The sequence below is a fragment of the Adiantum capillus-veneris genome, chromosome 27 (assembly GCF_014529385.1).
Source record: "Adiantum capillus-veneris isolate H3 chromosome 27, ASM1452938v2, whole genome shotgun sequence".
NCBI lineage: Eukaryota > Viridiplantae > Streptophyta > Polypodiopsida > Polypodiales > Pteridaceae > Adiantum > Adiantum capillus-veneris.
The window spans coordinates 135,123,104-135,141,254 of NC_140957.1; the positions used below are offsets into that span (position 1 = coordinate 135,123,104).

The window sequence follows — 18,151 nt, forward strand, 5'->3', positions numbered from 1 at the left end:
AATTCAATGGAACATCACCTCTGGACTGTGATAGAAACTCAGTTTGTTGGTTTTATAGAGTACATTCTAATCATGAATGACCTCTATACAAACCTGCACCTACTCTTGGGCACTGACAACATGAGTAGGGATATCATAGCTGTTGTCCAGGCTATGCATGATAAAGGTCAGAGGTGACAAGTGCGGTTGTGTACAATGTATACACGTACAATGACGTGTGGTACTAGTCTAACTAAACAAATTTGAGACATACGTTGACAAGAGTCTAGGGTAGGTTTCATTCAGTGTACGGAACATCTTGTCCTTTCCATCCCGTCCCATCCAGCAGTCTTGTGCAGTTTCGTCCGGCAGATTTCTGGGTTCTGTCCGGCAAGCTTTGACCATTGACTGTTGACTGCGCAGTTTCTTTTATGGCAGCTTTTGGGGCATCTTGGCCTTGGATGCCTTTTGGGGCATCCCGTGAGAGCATAGGATGCTCCCATGTGAGAGAGAGCCTTGTCCAAGCCTCAAGGCTGAAGTACTTTCAATTGAAGATGTTTCTTGAAGGGGATTTGCAATTTGGTAGACTCCACACACACTTGAGACTGCAATGTTCCCTCCCCCCCTCCCCTCTCTCTCTCTCACACACACACACACACACACACACACACACACACATTGATACAAGGTGTCCAATGATCTCTCTCTCCCTTTATCATTGACACAATGGTTATGCCATTTCCCTCTTGACTAACAAGTCTTGAGTTCAACTCTCGTTGGATAGATCTTTGAGGTCTTTTGGGATAGTTTCTCACGACGTTAAAAATTCTCTTCTTCTTCTTCTTCTTCTTCTTCTCTCTCTCTCTCTCTCTACATATATATATATATATATATATATATATATATATATATATATATATATATATATATATATTTATTTATTTATTTATTTATTTTTATTTTTACTTATTTTGCCCGGAACCTTTGAAAAGGTGCAAGTGGACATTGCATAGCCAGTGTGAAACGGTTGTGGCCGAACAGGTTTCTCGCATCGGAAGTTTAGGTCGGTCAGTCTGGGACTGGTTGGGCTAGTTAGCACTGAATTCTGATGAGTATGGAAGCTTGTGTGCGCCAAATGAAGTCTGGGCCACTCGGAAAGTCACCTACAACTTTATAAGTCAGTGGGAACTAGGGAATTAACTCAAAGGGGAAAATTGGACACTTGGCAGGAGGAGATCACTTCTGCAGGACACCTCAGCTGGAGGAGGCGCCCAAGAGAGAGAGAGAGAGAGGGCTGATTTTTGATCATAAGTGACCTACAATGTGTGTGTGAGTAGTGGGTGCAGGTCTACAGCTTTAATGGAAAGCTTGCCTTCTCCTCTGTCTCATGTAGCACGATGATTTGCTCTCGTGCTTCTCTCTCCCCTTTGGCACATATGGTAATGCCCCACTAGTTGGGCTACTCAGATGAACATGTACAGTTCTGGGGGTTTATACGCGTTTGCCAAGGCAAGAGCCTTCTGAACAGGAATCGGATTAGCTAATTGCTAATCCCCCACAGGTACGCACAGTTCCATCGCGAAAGATTGCGAGTTTGGAGACTTTTCTCGCGTGAAAACTCGTCCAATTCACATGGGAACTGTCCCATTGTGTGCGGGAGCCCTTGGGACACGCGTAGGCATGTTCGCTCCGCTAAAAACGATCCGAAACAGGGAATTACAGCATGCTGTGTTTTTCTGCAGGTTTAGGGTTTCGCACCTTAACTGCAAGGGAACACCAGGGGAGCCTCGTGAGAGCCTTGGGATGCGTGTACAGGCTTTTGGGCACCCGGGCAGTGAAAAACAGAGAATTACAGCCCGCTGAATTTCTCTGACAGCTCACCAGAAAGCTTCCAGATAGCGAGGGAATCCGCCCTAGACAGGTACTTTTGACTTGCAGGGGTTTTTGCGCCGTTATGTTGCCGAAATCAGGTCTGAAACATGCGTTTTCAGCCCTCGCCAGGTTTGGACAGCTTTGTGAAAGCGTGTACTAAGTGGTCGGATCGTCTACCTTAGATTGAATGAAGAAATACCGAAAGGGGCGCCAATCTTTGGGGCCTACAGGGTGTCGGTCTCATGTGCGCAGTGACATTCGAGTCGTTGGACGCAACTGTGTTCTCTTTCCTTCTCAGTGCTCTGTGTAAAGTTAACAGGTAATTGAAATAGTACCGCCCTCTACGTTGTACATGCCAGTTATAGAGAGAGCATTGGATTCCATTGTGTCAATGAGAGGGGGGGGGAGAGAGATTATTGGATACCATGTATCAATGAGAAGAAGAAGAAGAAGAAGAGAATTTTAACGTTGTAGGAAACTACCCCAAGAGACCTTAAAGATCTATCCGACGAGGAGAGTTGAACTCAAGACTTTTTATTCAAGAGGGAAATGGCATAACCAATCTACCACACGAGAGAGAGAGAGAGAGAGAGAGAGAGAGAGAGAGAGAGAGAGAGAGAGAGAGAGAGAGAGAGAGAGAGCAAAGGAGTCTTGAGTGTGTGTGGAGTCTACCAGATTGCAAATCCCCTTCAAGAAAAATCTTCAATTTAAAGTACTTGATCCTTGAGGCTCAGACAAGGCTCTCTCTAACAACGTGGGAGCATCCTATGCTCTCAAGGGATGGCCCAAAAGGCATCCAAGGCCAAGGTGTCTGTGTTGTCAACAATCAATGGTCACAGCTGACCGGATGGAATCGAGAAAGCTGATGGACGGAACCGCACGAGACTGCCGGGCAAGACGGGATGGGACAGTTAGACGAGACGTCTCGTACGCTGAACAAAACCTACCTTGATAAAGGTGACGATCGTATTTGCCTTGTTTGGACTAGCAATGAAGCTAAGGTGGCACATTGTTAAGTTTTCAACTTTTCACTAGTTTGGTTTTGTTTTGCCTCTTCTAGGTAGGTAGTAGTAGTCTTTAGTTTACATTAGGATTTAAGTTGTTCTATTCCGAGCTGTTGTCTAGAGTTTGAATTTTAGGATAAATCTATGTGATGGCTTATACTTGTTTGTTAAAGTTAAGTACTTGTTTCAAAGTTTCAGCTATGTAAATCTTTTAACTTATTTTGCATATGCCTTTTCTAAAAGCATATTCAAGTGAATAATGGTTTGTTTTTATTAAGTGATGGAGGATATGGCAAACAATGCGAAGGGGCAAAAGGGGGATTGCAAGCAGTGCACCAGGGGGTGAGGAGCACATATAGGGAACCCTTTACCCCCTATAATATCCATTGATTGTAGATATAGAGTCAACGTTTTTGCTCTCTCTCTCTCTTTTACTAAAAACAATACTTGATTCTCATCACTCTGAAAAACTCATGTTACATAGAAGCACATGCCGCATTGTCAAAAACATGATTAAGTTGTTGCCAAAACAGCAAGCCTATCATCCTATAACCGGCCGTACTCTCCAAAATGCTTTTCCAACTTATGATCCATGACAATAACCCATTCGAACCATCAAAAAACCACCACAGCTATCGAAGTCTTCGAGCCTCTCTCTCAGACTCCAAAAGAGCTAGGATATCTCCTTCTCGGACAGGACCTTTCACATTTCTCGTGATGAGACGATTTTGGTCATCAACAAACTTGACCCTCACTTGAGTCACTTGACCTCTGGAGCCAATCCGCCCCATGACTTTCACCACAATAGCAAGATTAACAGGCGAATCCATATCTGGAGGCCCGGTAGCAGAGCGCGAGCACGAGATTTAGCAACGCTAGGCAATGCAGCAGAGAAGTCTCTCTCTCTCTCTCTCTCTCTCTCTCTCTCTCTCTCTCTCTCTCTCTCTCTCTCTCTCTCTCTCTCTCTCTCTCTCTCTCTCTCTCTCTCTCGCATCGCATGCAATCGGCTGCATTCCAAACATCGGTAGGAGGATTTGGGTCATGGATAGCAGTTGGAGAGAGGGTGTGAGCAGCTTCGGCATTGGTGGTAGAAATGACAGGTTGCACGCGAGGAACCTTGCGCATAGAGATGGGTGTCGCAGCAAGATGCTCTCTCTCTCTCTCTCTCTCTCTCTCTCAGACTCAGAGGGGCACAATGACAGAGATCCAGCGACAGCGGCCGATTACGGATTTCTTTCAGTCACAGACAAAGGAGTTCGAGCAGCCCCCACAGCAGAGCAACTCCAAAGGCACGAGAGGCATGCTGTTTGATGGGGATAGAGTTGGGGAGGTCCCATTGCCCACGGATGAGGGGGCCCTCTCAACATCGATGCAGATTGCGACAGAGGATCCATACCATACTGGCGCGACATAGGAGCCGTCCTTTTGGATACTGATGGATATGTATATGATGCCCCTACTGTCAGAGATCTCCATTGTATCAGCTCACCCCCCCCCCCCCCCCCCCCCCCCCCCCCCCCCCCCCCCCCCCCCCTTTGTGTCCCCCTTTTGGATACTGATGGATATGTATATGGTGCCCCTACTGTCTGAGATCTCCATTGTATCAGCTCACCCCTCCCTTTGTGTCCCCTTTGTATAAGCTTTCACCCCACCCCTACCCCCCTTTTGCTTTTCAGTTCTTTGTACTTTTTGTACCCAGACCTCTCTCTCTCTCTCTCTCTCTCTCTCTCTCTCTCTCTCTCTCTCTCTCTCTCTCTCTCTCTCTCTCTCTCTCTCTCTCGGTAGATTGGTTATGCCATTTCCCTCTTGAATAACAGGTTTTGAGTTCAACTCTCCTCGTCGGATAGATCTTTAAGGTGATTGGGATAGTTTCCTACGACGTTAAAATTCTCTCTCTCTCTCTCTCTCTCTCTCTCTCTCTCTCTCTCTCTCTCTCTCTCTCGCGTGCAATGAGGGAAAACGAGCCTCCTATCATGATGGCCGGGTCATCATCGATGGCAAGGCCGTAGCATAGGGACTCGCGGCCTATGGGACAGTATACGAGGAGACGCACATGGCAGTTTGGAACTGCAATGGCTCTCTGTGGACAACCCAAGGAGATTGGAGGAGGTAATGCATGACCGAGATATCATTCTACTCACAGAGACACATGAGAGCTCAGAGAGAGGTCTACCCCGAGTACAGGACTATCAGTGGGAGTCCACACACAGGAAGTGCACACGGCACAACACCTCTAGAGGATCGGGTGGAGTAGCAGTCCTCTATCGCCGCTCACTCCATAATAAGGTACAGATAGTAGCTCGTGACCTAGGATCACGCCACATGTGGGTACGGGTTGAGCACCCAATGGTTATAGATTTTCACAGACAGGTGGAGGAGAGACAGATGAGGCCCATACACACGTGGGAGGAGGAGGATGATACACATTTACCATATGCATGTCTCAGGGAGGAGATCATGGAGTGCTCCAGACTAGGGGAAGTCTTCCTCACGGGAGACTTCAACGCCAAGGCACAAAGTAGATAGTGTGACATTTACGATTTTGATGACCCAGAGCTACTCTCCACCATGGAGAACACAGAGACAGAGAGGACTTCCAAAGACATCACCACACCGACACCATATGGGAGACATCTACTCCGCTTGGGATCATAGCACCGTCTCATTATTTACAACGGGATGGCACAATGGCCATCATCCAGAGGCCTGACTTGCATACCACCCTCAGTCTCCAGCGGCTTCAGAGAGGCAACTCACCTCCTCACATCCTTCACCATCCCACCACTACTTATCAGGGCTGACCATGCGTATCTTGCCCTCTCTTGCATTGGCTTACCCATCTCACACACACCACCTACACTCACACCCCACACTACTATACATTTCACACATGAGCTAGCCAGAGTTTACTCATCGCATGTCTATGAGGGGATCTACACCCTCGACCGAGACACACAACTCTCTACACTCACTAGCCAGCTCTCCGCAGTTTTACACACCTCAGCCCTGAGCTGCTTTCCACATACTACCCACAGTGGTAGACCTCCACCCTTTGGGACGATGCCCCAGAACCGATGGTATGATAAGGAGTGCAGGGATCTATACAAACAGCTACGGGCTCGACGAGCCTTGGAGGAGATCATTGAGAGCGAGGTCAGGCGACAGATGAAGGCCATCACACGCCGCAGACGGCGGGCCTTCGAAGAGGCGCAGGACCTTGAGCTCTACCACCTTCTCATGAGTACAGACTGCGCCACCGCATGCAGGATTCTCAAAAAGCCACGCCCTACCACCCCCTTGGAGGACCCTCAGATCTGGCATGACTATGCCGAGCGCCTATACCAGATATTTGGGCAGCCACTGATCCCAAAGCCATCCGACCCTTGACCTACCACCTCGACTTTTTTCACGTCTAGTATGGTGAAGAGGGCTATTCGACGTCTCCAGCATGGCCGCTTAGCAAGCCACACTGGATCACAGAGTGAGCACCTCATCTATGCAGCAGACACCCTCTCCCCCTTGATAGCACGTCTCTTCAACTGTGCATTGGTTGAGGGACTACCAGAGGAGTGGACCATGCACACCATTGTGCCTATCCTCAAATCTGGTGACACCCTGGACCCAGGGAACTACAGGACTATCATGATTGGCCACACATTGGCCAAACTATATGGGGCAGTTGTGGAGGCAGAGCTTAGCACATACACAGAGACATCAGGGCTATGCGCACCAGGTCAAGCAGGCTTTCGATGCACCTTCTCGACCATCGACCACATCTTCGTGCTTCATTGCCTGATCGATGGAGCAAAAGAACGGAAGAGGAGACTCTACTGTTGCTTTGTGGATTTCCGCAAGGCTTTTGACACTATCCCCAGAGAGAGACTCTTCCAGCGCCTCCAGGAGCTATAGATACCATCTGAGATAGATACCATCTGAGATGATATGGGCCATTCATTCTTTGTATGCACAGGTCATAGGTAGAGTGCGATGCCCAGGTGGACTGTGGGATCCCATTGCTAGCACCATTGGTGTGAAGCAAGGATGTCCCCTCTCCCCGACTGTATTTGGCCTCTACATCGACGAGATATCAGATTACATCCTACGAGCAGGCGGGGCGAGATCAGACTTAGCAAGTATACGAGTCCATATTATGCTCTATGCAGATGTTATCATTCTAGTTTCTGAGACACAGGAGGGACTACAAAGCCATCTACGAGCCTTGGATGATTTTTGCACACATAGAGGGCTCACACTGAACCTTGGCAAGACCAAGGCCATGATCTTCCACACCTCCAGGACAGTCCGGAGTAGAGCAGTGCTCACTGTAGCAAGTGGACAGGTGGAGGTAGTTGATTCATATGTATACTTGGGGGTGACTTTTACTGGCACCACTGGCAGATTTTCCATGACGCAGGCAGCCAGAGATCAGCTTACACGAGGATATGCAGCTCTGGCCACCTTAGAGCACAGATGCCACCAGGCCCACTTTCAGGAGCCCCGCACCAAGGGGTGGCTTTTTGACACTCTAGTCACACCTGCCATGATGTACGTTGTTGCAGTATAGGCACCGGGGCTATCAGCATCTCTCCGGACACAGATAGGGCGACCACAGATCATTCTGATTTCTCGTCTGCTCCATAGCAAACCATCAATACCACATGACATTATTAGAGCAGAGTTAGCGGTACCCCCGATGCTCGTAGATGCCCTCTTCCAGACAATTTGCTTCATCCAGCGCATGTGAGAGCTCCCACCAGATAGACTCACCCGTAGAGCTTTCGAGGCATCGATAAGCTACACCAGGAGGGGGACACGAGCGCATGGTACTCACAGGTCACAGAGTCATGGCCTGGACATCACGGACTTGCCCCCTTTTCAGTATGATCCCGACTCCCCACACATACGCCTCTCACACCATGAGAGGAATAGAGTTCTCAGACAGGACCTCTGGCAGCTATACATCCGAGAGACATGGATCACACCCAGAGAGCCTCTTCCCACGAAGAGGCAGTACTACAGAGACGACTTCCTGACCAATCTAGCAGATGGGTTCATCCAGAGACCGAGATACATGGACGTCTACATGCCACATAGAGCACGGGTTGCCATTGGACATCTCAGAGTATCATCACACTAGCTAGAGATTGAGGCACGGAGAGTTGCACATGTTACCAGAGCAAAGAGGATATGCAGACTTTGCACAACAGAGATTGAGAGTGAGGAGCATTTTGTATGCAAATGTAGAGCATATGAGGAGATTAGAGACAGATACCCGACCTTGTTTGCAGATCAGCCCACCTTACATCAGATTCTTGAGTCCAGAGATCAACGACAATTCGACCGCTTCCTCATAGAGGCACAGCACCACCGGGACTTTCTCCTTCAGACATCATCAGCTGTGAGAGACGAGCGCCGGACAGAGCTCACAGACTTCTTCCAAAGGGCCCCAGCAGCACCACTATCAGGTGACACATCCAACCCTATGTGTCCGTGGACATGACCAGGGTTCAGTTTAGTCAAGTCAGTCTAGAATAGGAAGTGATCTGGCACTTTTGTGAGTCTGTTTGCAGACCGTGCATGTCCAAACACTTAGAGTAGATGCATATCCTCTGGTTGCACATAGCATGATCATCAGATTTCCATCAGGAGCATTTTTACAGTGCATAGACCTATTTTCCCTATTTTTGACATTTTTCACTTAATATTTTTAAGTGAATTTTGTTGGGAACTAGGTAGGGCAACTTTACTAAGTTTGTATGTATAAAAACCTAGCATAGCACTTTCTGGCAGAAGAGGCAACAGGAGCACCTTGCTCAATAGGCAATTCTTAGCAAGACCCCCACAGAGGCCTAGCGTTTTTGCAAGAGACAACATAACCTAGCGTTTTTGGATTCAAGACCAGCCTTGGCGTTTTGCACAGCAGATCTGCCCCGGTGACCACAGTAGACAGTAGATCCCCTAGTGTTAGCAGATTCCACAGCAGGAACCATTTTCACCCCCTAGCGTTTTTGCAGATCTTCCCGACGGAATCAGCCCCAGACTCAGCGTTTTCAGTTTTCAGCAGTCTGTTTCCGCAGTAGAATCCCAAACCTCGCAGTTTTCACCTTCCCGCAGCAGCTCCTCGCCGCACGGTCAGATCCAGCGTAGTTAGCCCGGACAACGCAGATTTCAGCATCTGCGTTTTCAGCACATCGTCGTCATCGACATTGTCACCGACATAGAGTTAGAATTCAGCAGATAAAGATTTGCAGATTTCAGCCCTTAGCATTTTCAGATTTCAGCCCGTCTCATCGTCGTCCTCATCATCGTCGACATCGTCGGCAAGTCCAAGCATTGTAGAGATTTGTGCAATCAATAGTCGACCGCTCTCGCTATAAAGAGTGGGGCCTTCGGAGGAGGGTTTGACAACATTCTGGTTCGTATTCTTCTCTCTCTATCTCTCAGTCTGAGCACCTTCATTCAGTGTTCACCACTTCGTTTGTGTCCTTTGCACTCTCTCACTAAAGGAACGGAAGGCTCTCCCTTCCGTAAGTAAAAGGAACCTTGAGCATAGTTCGGAGCACTCATCATGAGCAAAGTTCAACATTCACTTCCGCTGCACCTTACATTGGCATCAAAGCTTTGGCAGTGTTCTGTATCACTCAAGGAAAGAACCACAAGAATTTTTTTTGCTTGTTGCGATCGCATGTAACCCAAGTCCACTTGGGCGTGTCCATTCCTAATCGTGTTTTTGAAGAGTGACAGGAAGCCCAAGAAAGAAGGGCTTGTCCAGCCTCTCCTTGTTTCTTTTTTCACTCATTGAGAGTGGACCGTGCACTTAGTGGCCGGCCAATCGACGTGAGGTGGGAAAAAGCAACCTTGGTGTGAGCGCAAGGCCGCCAAGGGGTGCGCCCGCGGAAAAGAGTAGAACTCGGGTGAAGAGAAGATCCTTCTCTAACACAGATTGCAAGCGAAAGAAGAACCTCAAGAACTCAAGAACCTCAGAAACTCAAGAACCCAAGAATCTCAAGACCCCCAAGAACCTCAAGACCCCCAAGAACCTCAAGACCCGCAAGAACCCAAGACCCACAAGAACCCAAGTTCCTTGTGAACTTAAGAACCAAAGATCAAAGTGTATGGTCATCACCCGAAGCGGCATGGATACTTCGCATGAGGTGATGAGCATGAGGGTGGTGAAGAAGAATTTTCCCCACCAGGAGGTTTTTCCGACCCTCCCCCTTCCCCATCTACGCCACGAGTGAGCGACGCATGCAAGAGTTTGTACGACATGTTCTCGCCTGGAAGTCTGAGCCAGCCAAAGATATTGGTAGTTCATCAAGTGGCGCAAGCCGAGATTCGGGCTACAACAACTTAGCCATAGAGAAGATCACCTTCAGTAAGTATGATGGTAAGATGGATGCTACTGGTATTCATTCTTAGTTGCATCAATTTAATGCTTATTTTGCGACAACTAAGAAGGGCAATAGCAAGGTTTTGACGGTAGCTATGTACCTTGCCGGTGATGCCATCAATTGGTACCACGCATGGCAAGAGACACAGTTGGCGGCGCACCTAGAGGAAGCCGAGGATGGCGCGCCCCTTTTTTTCAATTGGGCCGACTTCCAAGACAAGCTCAAGGTGCGGCTTATGCCAGCTCAGTATCTCACACGATTGAAGGACGATTGGCGCGATCTCAAGCAAAATGGTATGCCAGTTATGTCTTTCTCTAATCGTGTTTTGCAGCTTGACACTCAATTATGCAAATCGGATGCGGAGCGCAAGGAGGCATTCCTTTATGGATCGGACGAGTATATCAAGTATGGTTTTGAGGCGCTCGATCCAATCGATCTCAACAAGGCGGTAGCGATTGCTCTTGCACAGGAGATGAAGCACGACAATGGAAAGCCTAAGGAAAACAAGATTTCCACAAGTACCTCTCAGACTTCTCAGAACCCTCAAAAGGGTAAGAATGGTAAGAACGGTAACTCTTCTAACCAATCTTCCAATAGTCTCTCAGAAAAGAATTCTTCCAATGAACCTAAGGGTAAAGCTAACACAATTGCTAAACCTAAGCTCACTCCAGATGAAAAGGCAGAACAAGGAATTTTAGGAGGATACATCACGTCGAAAGAACAAAGCATTTATTCTAAGGAAGGTTGTTGTTTTCATTGTCACATCAAGGGTCACATAAAAAGAACATGTCCTAAGCTTAAATCTATTGAATCTAAAGAACCCATAGAACCCACTTCCTCTGTCAATGCAATAAATGAGAACACGAGTGTGATCCAAGTCTCTCATGATCCTCCCATTGATGAGTCTCTCATTAAGTGTTATGGTCATGTGAATGGTCAACGTTTTGTCATATTGTTTGACCCAGGCAGTATGCATGATTTGATTAGTGACTCTCTTGTCGAAAGAGCCCGCTTGGAGGTTCGCAAGACATCTCCTTTCGAGGTGTCTGGCTTCTCTCCCGGTATGGACTCTCTCATCACGCAAGAGTGCCTTGATGTTTTGTTCACTGTTCAACAAGTGTCCTTTTGCAGAAAATTTGTAGTCTCTCCGCTTTTAGGATGTGATATGCTTTTAGGCATTTGATGGTTTCGTGAACATAACCCTCTTATTGATTTAGCAAAAAATACGTTCATTTTCAATGCCAAAAGTGACTCTTCTCTTGTCATTTGTGGAGAGCAAGTTGTTCATTCTCTCTCTCTCATTTCTAATGTGTAGGCTAGGCGAAGATTGAATGGATTCAGGAGAAGGAGACTCTTTCAGTCTCATCTTCTCCAAAGTATGATACACAGGATTTGCATGATGATAAGCACGTTGATTTGCAGGAAGATGATGTGATTATTCACGAGCATGATGATGTGATTGTTCACAAGAAGGATGGGTTAGTTGATACTTTTTCTAGTAAAGCTAACCTCATTACAGATTCGATAGATCACGAAGAACCGATCTTGGCTCTCGAGCCTAGGTCTCAAGAACCCCCACAGGAAGTATTATGTGTTCGAAGGATTAGTCAGCACGCAGTGAGTGTATCATTCGTGATCGTTTCCTGTATTTTAGTCACCGTCCTTATGTGATCCCTTTTCATAGGCATGCCATATTGTACGTTGAGCACGATTCACTCATGAATGAGCACAGATGTATGGGGATTTCTCATGAAAAGCTGAAAAGTATGCATTCAAGGAAGTCACATTTCATGTCTCTTCCTTGGCACGACCCAATCGTAGAAAGAGCACAAGAAGGATTGAGCATCAAGCATCGGCATTTCTATTATGATTTGCCACAATTGATTGATTTAGATCAGAAAGAAAAGATTCGATCTTATTGTTTGCATGTGTTTGATGAACGGTTTGGCACTCCGTCTCTATGTTTATCTACATTGCATGCAGAGTCTTTAGAGAAGACAAGAGCTTTTCCAATCACTTTACGTGGTATGGGTATGTTCATGTTTTTGAGTTGGAAGTGGTTTCAGGAATTTTCAGCCTCGGAGATTCTTGAAGAAGGTAGACGCATGACTATAAACGAAGTTGAAGCATTGAAGGAGCCACAAATGACTGTGTCATTTGTGTCGCTTTCGGCGCGGCCCAAAGAAGCAAGCGTTGCAGACCTTTATGAAGTTCAAGTATCGCACGACCCACACATCAGAGTGGGCCGGCGAAGAGTCCTTTCCAGGATTCCAGATGTTATTGGCGATCTCCCTCGACGCCATACAGTTCGGTACCAGTACCTCACTTTGAAAAGGAGGGGATGTCACATGACACATCCAACCCTATGTGTCGGTGGACAAGCTACAGCATGACTAGGGTTCAGTTTAGTCAAGTCAGTCTAGAATAGGATATGATCTGGCACTTTTGTGAGTGTGTTCGCAGACCGTGCATGTCCAGACACTTGGACGTAGATGCATATCCTCTGGTTGCACACAGCATGATCATCAGATTTCCATCAGAACCCATCAGGAGCATTTTTACAGTGCATAGACCTATTTTTCCTATTTTTGACATTTTTCACTTAATATTTTTAACTGACTTTTGTTGGGAACTAGGTAGGGCAAATTTACTAAGTTTGTATACATAGAAACCTAGCGCTATCACTTTCTGGCAGAAGAGGCAACAAGAGCACCTTGCTCAACAGGCAACTTCTTAGCAAGACCCCCACAGAGGCCTAGCGTTTTTGCAAGAGATAGCATAACCTAGCGTTTTTGGATTCAAGACCAGCCCTTGCGTTTTGCACAGCAGATCCGCCCCGGCGACCACAGTAGACAGCAGATCCCCTAGCGTTAGCAGATTCCACAGCAGGAACCATTTTCAGCTCCTAGCGTTTTTGATTTGCAGAACCACCTCAGCGTTTTTGCAGATCTTCGTGACGGAATCAGCCCTAGACTCAGCGTTTTCAGTTTTCAGCAGTCAGTTTCCGCAATAGAACCCCCAAACCTCGCAGATCTCACCTTCCCGCAGCAGTTCCTCGCCGCACGGTCAGATCCAGCGTAGTTTGCAGATTCAGCCCGGAAAACACAGATTTCAGCATCTGCGTTTTCAGCGCCTCATCGTTGCATTGTCATCATCGACATCGTCACCGACATAGAGTTAGAATTCATCAGATAAAGATTTGCAGATTTCAGCTCTTAGAATTTTCAGATTTCAGCCCGTCTCGTCGTCGTCCTCATCGTCGTCGACATCGTTGGCAAGTCCAAGCATTGTAGAGATTTGTGCAATCAATAGTAGACCAGATTTCAGCATCTGCGTTTTCAGCGCCTCATCGTTGCATTGTCATCATCGACATCGTCACCGACATAGAGTTAGAATTCATCAGATAAAGATTTGCAGATTTCAGCTCTTAGAATTTTCAGATTTCAGCCCGTCTCGTCGTCGTCCTCATCGTCGTCGACATCGTTGGCAAGTCCAAGCATTGTAGAGATTTGTGCAATCAATAGTAGACCGCTCTCGCCATAGAGAGTGGGCCCTTCGGAGGAGGGTTTGACAACATTCTGGTGTCGGATTCTTCTCTCTCTCTCTCTCTCTCTCTCTCTCTCTCTCTCTCTCTCTCAGTCTGAGCACCTTCATTCACAGTGTTCACCACTTCGTTTGTGTCCTTTGCACTCTCTCACTAAAGGAACGGAAGGCTCTCCCTTCTGTAAGTAAAAGGAACCTTGAGCACAGTTCGGAGCACTCATCTTGAGCAAAGTTCTACATTCACTTCCGCTGCACCTTACAACCACCACCCCAGACTACTCAGAGAGGAGTGACCCTACAGCAGGTTGAGGAGGTCCGAGCTCGCAGACGCCCACGCACCCATGGACTTAGGGCACCCCGATTTCACCAGAGAGAGATCTAGGAGCGCTACTACAGATCTCTAGGGGAGAGACGCATATGGGCTTTTGCAGATCCAACCGTCATCCTACGCGGATTGTTCACACCCCACTTACCCATGCATCATATCGTGCACCCTGACTATGGGACTGGATGGAGCTAGAGATATGATAGCATTTTCTCTCATGATTGTATTTACCCCAGCATATAGGATTGCATCTATTTCCTAGTTTAGAGCTCCACCCCCCACCCTTGTATCACCTTCCTTCTCCCTCAGTCATTACACAGGATAGTTATTTTTACTTCGTACTTTTTATCCTTCACGGATATCCAGAGGACACCCACCTCATGTACTTTGATATGTCTCATAGGCCCTCTTATGGACGTTAAAAAATCTTTCTTTCTTTCTTTCTCTCTCAAAGCATGCTAATTTTTTTTAAAAAAAATGGCGATGTCGAAAGGTAAGACGGATTATCGTTGTAGCTTTGTCTACACTTGCTTGTACTAGTGCTTTCATCTATTTTGCTTACTGCTCTTATGCCACAGCTTCGACAGACGAGGGGTCCTTGAAAAGTTACTGAATCCGCTGTTAGCGTTAAAAGCCGTAAACCTCCTGGCTCCGGCAAGGGAATTAAATGCCACAGCTTGTGGCAACTCCCGCCAAGAAAGGAAAGAAAAGGAAAGGAAAAAAAAGAACTGTCCAGTGTCATGATGCAGGAAATTGCCTTGGCTAGGGTCCCAATTGAAAGCGAACAAAATTATTCATCGTATTGTTGAGTCCCATGTCCATGTCCCAACCTATGTCCTGGGGAAATATAAGCATCTAAAAATTTCCTTTATATGCCAAAGTTATTTGATTAATGAGAGCCTCGGAGTTAACTGTCGTCTGCATTTTGTTGCTCTGCATCTGTATCTTTTCTGAATTCAGGACTTCTTCTAGTTTGCTAGATCCCGTATCTAAACATATGACAGTAGCATGGCACACAAAATATGCATTTGTTATTTTACAAATTGTGTTTCAAGCGATTTAATCGCTAGCTTAGTACATCGAACTAATGAAGGCCACAGAGGTGAGTTTTTGCACATTGTGGCAGTCTTTTGAATGAATGAAATGGCTTCAACTTCTTTTTCTCCATTGTGCAGGTTTCTCGGATGGGTGTGACCAGTATCCTTGTCGATGATGGTGTCAACATCAAAGCATTGCGGGAAGGCTTGACAGATTTTACAAGATCAAAAAATCAAGGCTCATCGAGTTCAAGATGAAGTTGAAGTCAGTTTCAGATCTTACTAAAAGTAAAACTTGCTGAGCTGTTCATATAGAAATTGGGTTGACACATCCTCAGCAATTCGCATGAGTCTACTCACTTTGACCAAAGGTAAAACAGATTTTAGATTATTACGCATTTTTCCTTTCTCAAATTCGAGAAATTGTATACTATGGCTGGCCTCTATTGAGGCTACCTGGAAATCATAAAGGTGGGATTTATGGCTGAAGTATCTCTGCAGCCAGTAATACATATTGCTACATTTATAGTGGGAATTTGGCAACTACGTGCAATTTTTTGTGTCTATTGGGGCAACTTAGGAAGCTATTTCATGGACACATGTAAAAGCATCTATATTCATCTCCGCTGCTCTCTTGGAAGCTTTTTTTGGTTTTCATTTGCAGTGGGCAATTGAGGTGTTAAAGCTTGCCGACGACTATAATGTGCTCTTGGTTGTCCACTCTTTGCTCTATGAGTGTGTGGATGGGGCATCTTACCGTGAGGAGATGTGTGTGGAGGGCAAGTGTGCCAAGTGTGGAGATCTATCATGATATACATTTGTGCTGAGTAATGATATTTGAAGGTGTTGGTGCTAATTATGATTGTATCCACGTTTGATTCTCGCCATTGTTGAATGCACTCAATAAATCGTAAACTCGTCTTTGCAAACAACTACGTGGATCCCATATTGGCAACCAATGGTCAATCCCATATTGGCAAGCAATTGCTGAGCTTTGTCTAAAGTTTCTACCCTCTCACATTTGTGTTGTTGTTCTTACCACATAAAAGCCAGCCAGCCAAACCTAACCCCCCCCACCCCCCAATCCTTCAATGTTAGGAAAAATGCAATCTACTGGCTCCCTATTTTGTATTGTATGGTTGCTCAACCTGAAGGTAATTTACCATGAGTTCACATATTGTAAAGCATGTAAAATCTCCCCTAGAAAGTGGGGTCTACCCATCGATTAGGGGTTGAATTGCACCTTTTAGATTCACCTATCCACTTTGCCAGCTTGCACCTGCCTTCCTTTGATTCTCCCCTTGATGATGCTCATCCCACCACACTCGTGTTAAGCCTGTAAATAATCTATTCACATTTTGTCCACCTCATTGAGTCTTATTCAGCTTTGCTCATGTCTAGTAATTATAATTTTAAATACGATGTTTAGTATTAGTCATGACCCATGGTAGTGATGGTTAAGTGTCTAGTTTGCTAATATCGTGCCCAGATCTCTTGGCTTAAACTCCAATGGTTTGACTCGTTTATTCGTTTTTAGTCCATCTCCTTAATGCATGAAAAGGCCAAAATTAATGTAGGAGCCTTTTTTGGAAGGAAGAGAGTTGCCTTGAGATTGTCACCACAGGCACTATGAGTTTCTTTAGGTTTTGTATTCGAAGAGAAGTCTGTCTCAGCTTGTCCACTCAATTGAATGTAACAAGGCACCCCGAGCCTAATTTCTTCGAATTTATCACTCATGACTTGCCAAAACAGCGAGCAGTTCGCTTGCTACATTCGCTCTTTGTAGTCCATTCTCCACACATTCATTTGGTGTGGTGTTAGAGCATACCAAACTCTGTATTTAGCCAAAGTTTGGCGGCGCTTCATCAAGCATACCACTCTGCATTTTGCAATTCTCCTCAGTGACTCGACCTTGTAGAGTTTGTGATTGAACTGAGGTTATCTTATTATTGTGACATCGCTGCATACCAAGCTATGTACCAAGAGCTATGCTCTTTGTGAATCTTAATAACCTCTTGCTGGAGACAAAGTAGTGGTAGTAATGATAAAGGAGAAAATTTTACAATTCTAATTGCTTTAATCAAGTTGGGGACACCTTGTACTAATCTGAAGCCTCCTATCTCTCCGAATGCTTGAATCTACCAGATGCGGTGAAAGAAGTCTATCAACATTCACTCCCTTTGCAACTAAGCATTCGTGAAGTGGATTGTGATTCATTTTTGTGCTTTCTTTCTAGCTCTTCCAGTGATTTGCATACAATTTGCAAATTTGATGTTGGGTCCTTTTCTTCAAGCATTGTGACTAGGTGATCATAATCTTTGGGTAGAGCTCCTAAGAGTACTGTAATTTTATCCTCTTCTAGTACTTCAAATTTGACGTATGCAAGCTGCTTTTAAGCCTGTTCACAAGGCTTGCAATGTCTTCTCCTATTAATTTGTACAATTGTTTAATCAATCTGAATGTACTCTTCTTTGCCCTAGCACCAAAGTTCTTTTCAAGAAGTTCCCAAGTCTCCTAAGCACTAGTGCATTCATCTATAAAGTGCCCACATAGTTTATACGTAGTTTTGTGATGAGTATGTCGAAGGCTTACTCATCTTTTGAAGCCAATTCACAAACAATTGTTGTTGATGGTGTTGTAGTTTGAGCAAAATCTAGCTTAGGTTGTTTGTCTAGTGAGACTTTTATGAGTGACCATAGGTTATTTTTCATCAAATATCTCCTCATTTTTTCCTTGCCAAGTGTGGAAGCCTTGGCCATTAGATTTGTCCATGTCCATCTCCCTCATTGTGCTTATGGAACGATCTTTACACTTTGCAGACTCACCAAGGATCATTGTCTAACTCCTCACAATAGCACAACTTAAACAGAATCTCCTTAAATCGCAATGACGTACAAATCCCTTTGCTTAATTGTGCTTGTATAAAAAACTGAGAGAGAGAGAGAGAGAGAGAGAGAGAGAGAGAGAGAGAGAGAGAGAGAGAGAGAGAGAGAGAGAGTT

General features: G+C 45.8%; 1 protein-coding gene and 1 pseudogene across 1 annotated transcript in view; one reads left to right on the forward strand and one right to left on the reverse strand.

The window, feature by feature from the left end:
* LOC147422797 (Haloacid dehalogenase-like hydrolase (HAD) superfamily protein) overlaps positions 1 to 16,007 on the forward strand; it is an 87,018-nt gene extending 71,011 nt beyond the window's left edge. Inside the window, exon 4 of the mRNA XM_086502474.1 lies at positions 15,290 to 16,007. Coding sequence (XP_086358600.1) covers positions 15,290 to 15,409 — 120 coding nt within the window. The 3' untranslated portion in view covers positions 15,410 to 16,007. The remainder of the gene's footprint in view (positions 1 to 15,289) is intronic.
* LOC147422799 (small ribosomal subunit protein eS28 pseudogene) lies at positions 3,285 to 3,743 on the reverse strand (annotated as a pseudogene).
* Positions 16,008 to 18,151: the final 2,144 nt, after the last annotated feature.